We start from the raw sequence: 10,263 nt of genomic DNA on the forward strand, positions 1-10,263 counted from the left end.
AATAAATGCGAGGGAGCGCCCACAGTGTGACAAGTACTCCTCAAATAGTTGCTCCCCCATAGATCTCTCGCTTCATTTGGGCTGGGGATAGCTTCCGACTGCAAGGTGGTGAGTAGACCTCGCTAGATGGGTTGGCACATACGGCATGGCCTAAACAAGACAGACACAACACAACCCACACAAGCGCACCTAATATGCGGGCTATGCCGGGCCGACACTCGTGTCGCGCTCGTTAGCCTAGCACGACACAATAGGAAAATGGACCGGCTGACCAGCACCTTTAGCCCACTAGGTGAGGGGGTCATGGACTACCGGGTCCTAGGCGAGGTTGGTTAGTCCATGGCCAGGATGGGGGCATCAAGGAGAAGGACCCTGAACAAAGTGTGGATGCTCTGGATTCTATCAAGGCTTGGTGTGCACTTCAAGGAAGGGCTCATTCATTGGGCACGTAATCTATAGGTGATAACCGACATTTATGTAACCCTAGATACCCCCGGTGCCTATATAAACCGTGGAGTTTAGCCCGTAGAGGATATCTATACATAACATCTCAACCCCTAGGGTTTAGCCCACAATCTCGTGATCTCGAGGTAGATCAAATTTTTAATTATTACAACATCAATACAACAGAAGCTTGACGTAGGGTTTTACATTATCGAGAGGGTCCGAACCTAGGTAAAAGCCCTAGTCTTCTTTGTCTCCTGTTATCCTCGATCTGATATCACAGCTCGCCCCCTACCCGAGGTCTGTCAGTTTTGACACCAACATTGGTGCTTTCATTGAGAGCCCGCTGTGTGATCATCAGGATTGAAGGCTTCCCCCATTGGTGATCGGAACCCCTTTGAGGCTTTCATCATTCCTACAACCTCTTTTCATGGGTCACCCGAAGAAACATTGGATCTAGAGGTGACAGATCTGGAGTCCAGCCCTGAACATCACACTTCATCGAATGATTCAGACAATAGTTCTACTTTCAAGGAAACCTCGGATTCGAACCCTCCTTCAAGGAACAAACGTCGGACTAGTCAGCCTACGAGGATGGATGTTCTAGATTATGATCCGGACCCCATACAAGTCTCCTACAACAAAGATGGGAGCACGATAGAGTCCCCCATGATCGGTTTAGGATTTATTTTCCGCCCCCCTCCCACATTGGATACTGCCCGGATAATCTGAGACCAACTGATGTATGGGACCTGATCTACATAAAACAACAAGCGGGGAGACCGTTCGGCAATTTGGTTCAAGATTTTTGTCAATCGAGAACAAAATAGCCAATTGCGAGGTCTATGAACTGCTCACTACCTTCTGCCACAACTGTAGCAATCGCAGGGGTACTAAATGCCCTCACTCCGTGTCGAGTCCCAATATTCGCCGAACTCCCCGATCTAGTGACCAAATTCTGCTTGATGGAGGACACTTGGATGGCCGAGTAGCCCGCCAGATCTAACAAACCCGCATACACGGCTCTGTAGAAAGACACTTTGAGGCTCTCTACCCGTTGCACCATCACAAAAGAGAAATAAAACAAAAGAATGGACTACCCACAGCAAACTGTTGGACATACCCTGTCATATACACTCAACGCCGCCGAACCCCAACCCAAATCACAGCCTTCGAGCTTGTTGGCTCATCAGGCACGTAGCCAAGTATGGTGAACCGCTCCTTCGTGGTAATAACACTAGCAGCCACCAGACGGACAGTCTGGATGACGCCGAAGTAATGATGATTTACCAAACATACAAATCGAGCAACCAGCGAAATCGGGCTTTACGGGACCTCGTCCCTCCAAGAGTCGAAGCACCATCGACTGCATGGTTAGACCCGCCGATTACATTTGAGCAAACTAATCTGTTGACTGATGACCTAAGCCGATGCCCTGTTGCCCTAGTCCTCAAACCCATAATAGACGGATGCCACCTATGAAAAGTCCTGATGGACGGAGTTAGCAACCTAAACCTCATTTACAAGAGCACGCTTGACAAAATGGTGTTCGATATAGATCTCATTCGATAGAACTCCACTATTTTTCGCGGGATTGTCCCCGGGAAACAAGCACGACGAATGGGAGAAATTATCCTTGATGTGGTCTTTGGTACCCCCGAGAACTAACGTCCCGAGGAGTTAACATTCTATGTTGTATCTTCCCGAAGTGACTATTACGCCCTCCCAAGACGAGACACATTTGCAAAATTTCATGCCATACCTCACTATGGCTATATGAAGCTAAAACTGCCAAGCCCTAATGTAGTAATCACCATTGTGAGCAACCCGGATGTAGCACTCAGGGCTAAGAACAAAACGGCCTCCCTAGCGCTAGATTCATTGGCCGAGGCTTATGTAGCCGAAGAGATAATGGAACTCTGGGCCACTGTTGACCAGGATGATCTCATTCCGGAAAACGCACCAAATCAAACTTATTCAAACCAGCAAACGAAATCGTCAAATTCCAAGTAGACCCGACGGATTCAAATAAAACAGCGACCATCGGCGCAAAACTAGGTCCAAAAATTGACGACGCCCTTAGGAACTTCCTTCGAGACAATTAGGACATTTTTGCCTTACACCCTTTGGATATGTTAGGAATCCCAACGAACCTCGCCGAGCACAAGCTAAACCTAATAAAAGGATTCAAACCAGTCAAGCAGGCATTACGAAGATTCTTTGAGGCCAAGCTTAAAGCCATGGGTGAAGAACTGACCAAATTATTGGAGGTCGGATTCATTCGAGATGTCAAGCACCCCGAGTGGCTCGCTAATCTTGTAATTGTACCAAATAAAGACAAATCATGGCGGCTATGTATCAATTTCAAAGATGTTAACAAAGCTTACCCCAAGGATCCCTTTCCATTACCACACATAGACCAAATCATTTACGCTACGGCTGGGCACGACACCCTTTGTTTCCTAGATGCATACTTCGGATATCATCAGATCAAAATGAAAGAATCCGATCAAGAGGCAACTTCATTCATCACGCCCTATGAGACGTTTTGTTTCAACACAATGCCAATTGATTTGTTTTGCTATTTTAGGTCTATCTTTGTTGTTTGGGGGAGGGGTTAATATGTAACAGTTTGTGACAAAATAAAATAAAAAGGTAAACATGTTGTGTCGTGACGACACTCGTGCCAACCTCACGATTAAGACACGATCCGACTATAAATGTGTCGGGCAAGCCCATCATGGGTCAAGCAAATGGGATATCGGGTCGGAACGCTACGACCGGCCCATTTGGTCACCTATGGTGGTGAGCAAATATCCATAGCAACACAGAAAAAAGAATGTAATTAGGTATAGTCAAAGAAATTATATCTACTTCACTTCAACTAGCCAGTTGCGCCTTCATCTAGCGAAGTAGGCTTGCGCCTCGCTTTGTATGAAGAGAAAACCACCACAAGCACACACAAGGTCTCACAAGGTAGCAACATACACTGAATAGAAGTACACAAATGAAGGTCCCACACAAAGGGTTTCACTGACGACACCAGCTCAACAAATCCTAAAAAAAGTGACACATGCCACGCAGAAGACTAAAGATCTAACCCGGTTCTGAAGGTGCATGCGGAAGGGGCGACACCAACCATAGAGCCAATGCTTGGAGTCCTACTGTGAGACTGTCGATAGCGCCATGGTTCGTTTCATGACTAAGAGCAAGTCTAGTAGAACCCTCAAACCCTTAAATTCTGGAAAATAACCGCTTTTTTACAGTTTTCGTCGAAAAAACGACGTAGACTAGAACCCTTAAACCCTTAAACCCGTCAAAAAATTTAGAGGTCGAGCCTGTAAACGCCCTCGCAGCCTGTAAAAGTGAGGGTTGGGAGGGCAAACCCAATCCCAACCCGCACTCCTTTTCATCTCGAGCGCGGGAGGGAAACAGCCCGTCCCAGCCGCCGCGCCATGGATCCACCGGCCGCCGCCTCCGCGCCGGCCCCGCCCGCCCCCGCGCCGGCCCCGCCCGCCCAGGCCGCCGCCCCTCCGCAGCGCCGCCCCGCCGACGCCCCGCCGCAGCGCCGCCCCGCCGACGCCCCGACGCAGCGCCGCCCCGTCCCCGCCGGCCCTCCGCAGCGCCACCCCGCCGACGCCCCGCAGCGCCGCCCCGTCCCCGCAGCGCCTCCGCAGCCCTGGCCTCCCCTCCGCCGCCGGCCGGCCGGCCCTCCGCAGCGTCGCCCCGTCCCGGCCGCAACTACCGCTACCTTGCGGCCCTCGCAGCTGCTGCCGATGAATCAAGGTATTTTCTTCCTCTTGCTGACCTTTTTCTGTATATACATTTTTTCTCTGAGATGTGAATTCCAATAGCTACCATTGAAGAAACCGTCTCAACAGTTGGTTTTCTTGTTCAGGTCAACAGCTGTATCACCGGAGTATTGCTGACATATTCTTTCTTAACTCCTAAAGAATTAACTCTATTTTGCATATTGTTCTTACTTTGCATAGTTTCATGGTATACTTAATTGATAAGAGTATGTATGTTTTTTTGGATGCATACTTTTGCATTGGAAAATTTGAATACACGTAGAGTGCCTTAAAAGAGTATGTATGTTTTTTTCTGAAAGTTAATTTTGATGTACATTGTAGTAATTTGTGTTGCTTTGTACTAGCATTACTTTTCTCATAAGTGAGCTGTTCGTCAAGTATGATTCTAACTAACAGTGATTACAAGTTTTACTGTCGGGTATCTTTGTTTTATTCGGTGTTGTAATAATAACTAGAATGATTATTGTTTTATGTTAAATGTGATTGAATTTGTGATATGTCATATGATGAAATGTGTGATATATGAATGACAGTTTTAAGGTTTGGGGTTGGGGCAAAGACTATAACCCTCAAACCCAACCCTTATAACGGAATATTCCGTTATAAGGGTTGGGTTTGAGGGTTCTAGTCTTTGCCCCTGTTTTTCAACCCTTAAAAGTGTTAAAAATGTGCAATTCTCAACCCTTAAAACTGGTTTTTGTTTTAAGGGTTTGAGGGTTCTACTAGACTTGCTCTAAACATCTTTAAGAGATGCAAAAAACCACACATTTTGTAGATGAGCCAGTCGATCGGTGAAGAGGAGACCTCTCTATGACCAGCTTGTTTGAATCGTCGATAACGTCCAAGCGAAGACCCCAACACTGAGCCACCTAGTGTGGCGGGATCCACGAGGGACGCACACAATTCTCAAATAGGTGGGAAAAGCTTGAGTGACACCACCCATCACCCACAACTTTCATAAACAGGTCCAAAGGAATTGAGCGATAACGCCATTAGAAAATGAAGAAGTGATTGGAGTCCTCGTCCGTCTCACATAAGGAGCAAATACTTTCCCGAGGGCCACTTCTTTTGAGGACCCAATTGCTCCTTCATCTCCAAAGGCCGAGAGACAAATCACGAGGCACATAGTCTCGTCAAACACGCTTTAGGATTTTCGTTAAGACAGACGTGTGGCTTTTTAACCTTGCGGACTTAAGTTGTACTAGAAGGGTTGGATGCGCTTTGCTGCGCTATTGATGTTTTTGAATTTTCATAATTTTTATACTCAACTTATCTTAAAATATAAGGTGTATTAGTTTTCTGAAAAGTAAAATCTCTTTAATTAAATTTGATCAATTTTTTATAGAAATATATCATTATCCACAATATCAAATTGGATTCTTAAATTTATCGTGAAATGAATTTTCATATTTTATTATCTAGTATTATGGATGTTGATATATTTGCATTTAGTGTTCAATAAAGTTAAAAAAGTTGACTTTTCAATAAACTACACCTTAAATTTTTAAACAGAGTGAGTATTAGGTTTGGTTAGTAAGGAAGATGATAGAATGTCTTTTCTTTTTTATTCATATAATCGGGTGTTCTAGTGTTCGCACTGTGATTTTGTTATCTGCTAATCAACTCATACTTATATGAAGAAAAATTCTGCATCGGTTGCTGCATGCACTATATTGATGTTAGAGTTTTACATGTTGACGTTATTTTTTTCTAGATGATGAGAGAATGTCTAGGATTGATAAATTATTATATTCCGGCTACTTCCAATTAGTTTAAAAATTATTGATCCATTCAAATCATGAACGAAATTCAATATTTAATTTTTCAATAAAATAAGAGATTTGGTCAAATTGGCAAACCAAGTTCAAATTGACGACCTCAATTGAATGAGAGACTTCCAATTCTAGAAAGCTTGATGATACAGTATATATTCCTATGAATTTGATCGGTAATAATAAATAAAATGTATTTGGACTAAAAAAATACTCAAAAGGATGCCATGGATGGCCATGGATTGCCGCGGATGAAAGAAGAAAACTCCAAACCGCCGATGCCGATGAGTTCAGTCACCATTGGAACTCGTAAATGTTTGCAGGTGATGTACATCTCCTGCACGTTGTCGTTGACAGCCGACTAATTGAGATCATTATGAACGTAAAACATTGCATGTTATTGGACTACATTTGTTCGACACACAAAGCACCACGCGGGGGGTGGGGGTGGGGGGGGGGGGGGGGGGCACGCGGACGCACGGGGCACGGCAAGTTTGTCTGATGCAATGTAACGACGGCGCAGGCGGGGCAGCCGGTATATCATATATCAACGTTGCAGGAGGGGTTGCCGAACAGCGGCGCCTCGGGGACACCGGAGGCGCCGACGCCCCCCGGGCCCTTCCGGACGCCGACGAGCAGGTCGCAACGCGCGTACATGGATCGCCACCCGCTCCGGAACGGCCCGGACACGAACCGCACGCGGCCGAGCAGCACCACCCGCAGCGACACCACGCCGTACGTCACGTCGTTGGCCAGGGCCGCCGCGGTCTCCGGCGACACTGGCACGGGGGTCGCCCCGCCGTCCCCGATCACGGGCGCCACCACCACCGCGCTGTCGGGGTCCTGCACCAGCGGCGGCATCTCCGCCGGGGCCGTGATGGCCTCCCCGCGGTACACCACGTACGCCGTCAGCCGGTCGTACCGCGCGGAGGAGCGCCCGCTGGGGTTGCGGATGACGAGGGCGCACTGGAACGACGCCGCCACGGCGTACGGCGCCCGGGCGCCCGCGCCGACACCGGCGGCCGGCAGGCCCGCGGAGGGGCCGGTGACGTTGGTGAGCGAGTAGACGGCGATGTTGGTGACGGTGAAGGCCGGGCTGTTGGGGCGGTACACGAGGTAGAGCACGAGCGCGATGACGCCGGCGAGGAGGATCAAGAGCAGAAGGACGGAGCAGATGGTGCGCAGGGCCCCGCGGGAGCCCGTGTCGCCGTAGTAGCTGTAGTTGTAGCGGCGGCGGCGGTGTCCGGGCTTCAGATCGTCAGCGTGGATGACGGCCTTCCCGCCTTTGTGGTGGTCGGCTGGCTCCGGCGGGAGGTGGTGTTCTCCCATGTTCGATTCGGGTGAAGTTGTAGCTACAGGTTTGGGCTCGCGAATGAGGCGTATATCAATACGTGCGTGTACGAGAGGCTGGATAGACAAAGGAGTGAGTGACGCTCCGTTTGTGTGTATCACAAGGTGCTGTGTGCGCGCGCGTCAGCCTATCTGCTGATGTATGGGCTCGCGCGGAAAGCTGGGTGTCCGATCGGTGGTCTTTGGATGGAGCGGCACTCCACCCTCCAGCTGTGTGCGCCTGCAAGCAGGACCAGCGATTTTTAGTATTCAGAAAGGGAAAATTGCGCGGTGACAGCACATAGCGGTAGATCGCTAGCCGCTCATTCCTCGTACAGATTAGTGCAGCACTGTGCAACATAAAAGGCTAACCATATTGCTTTGAGAATACGACTAGGGTGTTTTGGTGACCGAGCTCCATAAAACCTTTTATTTTTAAAAAAATCGAATTCAAATTTTTGGACTTCAATTTTTTTTGAAAAAAAAATGCAACTATACAAAGATGAAATGTATGTGTGTGCATAAAAATTCAAAATGAAATTTCTTTAAACGTGATATGTAAAAAAACATATTTCTAGACTTTGAGGATGAATATTATCATGTGTTAAAGCCTCAGTTTTTTTTGCATAGTCCTCGAGTTTCAACGAATTTCATTCTAAAATTTTACACACACGTGTGGTATGGCTCCATTTACATCTGTATTTTTTTCCAATTTTTATGAATTGTAAAAATATGAATTTTAGTGAATTTTAGGTTTTTTAAAATCCGATCTCCATAAAGGCCGAGCTCCAAAAGTCATCAAAAAGCATACTCTTGTGGACAATTCATCTATCACTCTAAGCCACCAATTGGTTTGATCATGTTTATCCTTCTTACAAAATATATCATCCCTATAAGGCATGTCTTCACAAATTTTATTCAGTGCACAAAAATTAACATGCTTATAGGGAACATGTTTATCATGATTAGTGCAATCATCATTAGTATCATGGATATTCAGGGAATTCATAGTAACAATATTAATATCATGCTCGTCGTTCCAGGGATTCACATTAAGCATTTTTATAAATTCTTTCTCTAACAATTGAGCACAAATTCCGAACCATTATTTTCACGAAAGACATTAAAAAGACGAAGCAATTGAGGAAACCAAAATTCCAATTTTCTTGTAGTTTTCTAAAATGAAACTAGTGAAAAACAAGAAACTAAAAGATTTAACTGAAAGATCTAAAGATGTACCTTGAATCACTCGCCTCCCCGACAATGGTGCCAGAAAATAGCTTGTTGTCTACTACAACTTTATTCTTGTAGACGTTGTTGGGCCTTGAAGTGTAGAGTTTTGGAGGACAACAACAAACTTCTCTCAAGTGGATGACCTAAGGTTTATCAGTCCGTAGGAGGTGTAGGATGAAGATGGCCTCTCTCAAACAACCCTGCGATCAAATACAAGAAATCTCTTGTGTCCCCAACACACCCAATACAATGGCAAATTGTATAGGTGCACTTGTTCGGCGAAGAGATGGTGATACAAGTGTAGTATGGATAGTAGAAATATATTTTTATAATCTGAATAAATCAAAACAGCAAGGTAACAAGTAGTAAACAATGAGAAAAAGATTGTATAAAAGCTCGGAAATAAGGCCTGGGGTTCATACTTTCACTAGTGCAATCTCACAATAATGCTAACATAGTACACTAGTAGAAAACAGGGCACTGTTCCATTTGAAGAAATCCCATTAGTCCCGGTTCACCCACGAGCCGGGACCTATGGTGTCATTGGTCCCGGTTCGTGAGGCCAGGGTGCCAGGAGGGCATCGTGGGCCATTGGCCCGGTTCGTGTCAACCCTTTCGTCTCGGTTCCAGACACGAACCGGGACCAATAGGTAGGGACCGTTCCTATCTCCCTTTAGTCCCGGTTGGTGGGTGAAACCGGGACCAGGTGGACCGTTCGTGTCCCCCGTTAGTCCCGGTTTGTAGAGCAAATCGGGACGAAGTGGTGGTGGCAACCGTTCGTATCACCCTTTAGTCCCGGTTGGTGGCTCAACCCAGGCCTAAAGGCCCAAAAGGTTTGCATCCCGCTTCGCAAAAGCACAACCGAAGCAGAGTCTCGCCATTTCTCTATTCTTCTTCCCCTCTCTCCTCTCTCGCTCTCTTCTTCCCCTCTCTTCTTCCCTTATCTTCTTCCACCATGCCAACTCGATTCACAGAGGTGCTCGCACATGGCAACAACAAGATCGATGTCATGTACACGAACGAGAGCAGGGAGGTGCCGCATTTTCTTAGAAAGTTGAAGGAACGGTGTCTTGACGGCGCGGTGTATCATGAGAAGTTCTTGGGGCTTGATCTGGAGTACACGGCCGATTAACGAGGTGTTGTTGTCATCCAATTATGTTTCAAACACCATGTCTTGATCTTCCAATGGGCGAGGTATGTTTTGAGGCTTCCTTTGATCCAAGGTTATGAAAATTGCATATAAATAGTGATTTCTTTAGGTTCCATTGGATAGCAAAATGCAGTTTCTATATATGTTCCATTGGATAGTTAATTGAGGGCTTCTTGATCAGTTCATAGGATATGAAAATTGCATAGGATCGATAGCTATATGTTACATTTTGGAATCCTATAAAGATCAATTTCTCTTCGGATGTAGTGAAACAATTTTATGTGGCGTTCTTTGATCCAAGGTTATGAAAATTGCATATAGCTAGTGATCTCTCTAGGTTCCATTGGATAGCAATATGATATGTCATAGTTACGAAAATTGCATATAGCTAGTGATCTCTCTAGGTTCCATTGGATAGCTATAGTGATCTCCCTAGGTTCCATTGGGTAGCAATATGCAATATATCTAGCTTGTTGCATATTTGCAAAATCGTGGGAGAATATATATATATATGTCATAGTTA

General features: G+C 46.1%; 1 protein-coding gene across 1 annotated transcript; it reads right to left on the reverse strand.

The window, feature by feature from the left end:
- Positions 1-6,489: 6,489 nt before the first annotated feature.
- On the reverse strand, positions 6,490-7,465 carry LOC123412147 (NDR1/HIN1-like protein 1). Its single transcript, XM_045105098.1, has one exon. It carries the CDS (start codon positions 7,355-7,357, stop codon positions 6,569-6,571), a length of 789 nt encoding a protein of 262 aa, XP_044961033.1. The 5' UTR covers positions 7,358-7,465; the 3' UTR covers positions 6,490-6,568.
- Between the last annotated feature and the right edge of the window lie 2,798 nt (positions 7,466-10,263).

Source organism: Hordeum vulgare, chromosome 1H (assembly GCF_904849725.1).
Source record: "Hordeum vulgare subsp. vulgare chromosome 1H, MorexV3_pseudomolecules_assembly, whole genome shotgun sequence".
NCBI classification, from domain to species: Eukaryota; Viridiplantae; Streptophyta; class Magnoliopsida; order Poales; family Poaceae; genus Hordeum; species Hordeum vulgare.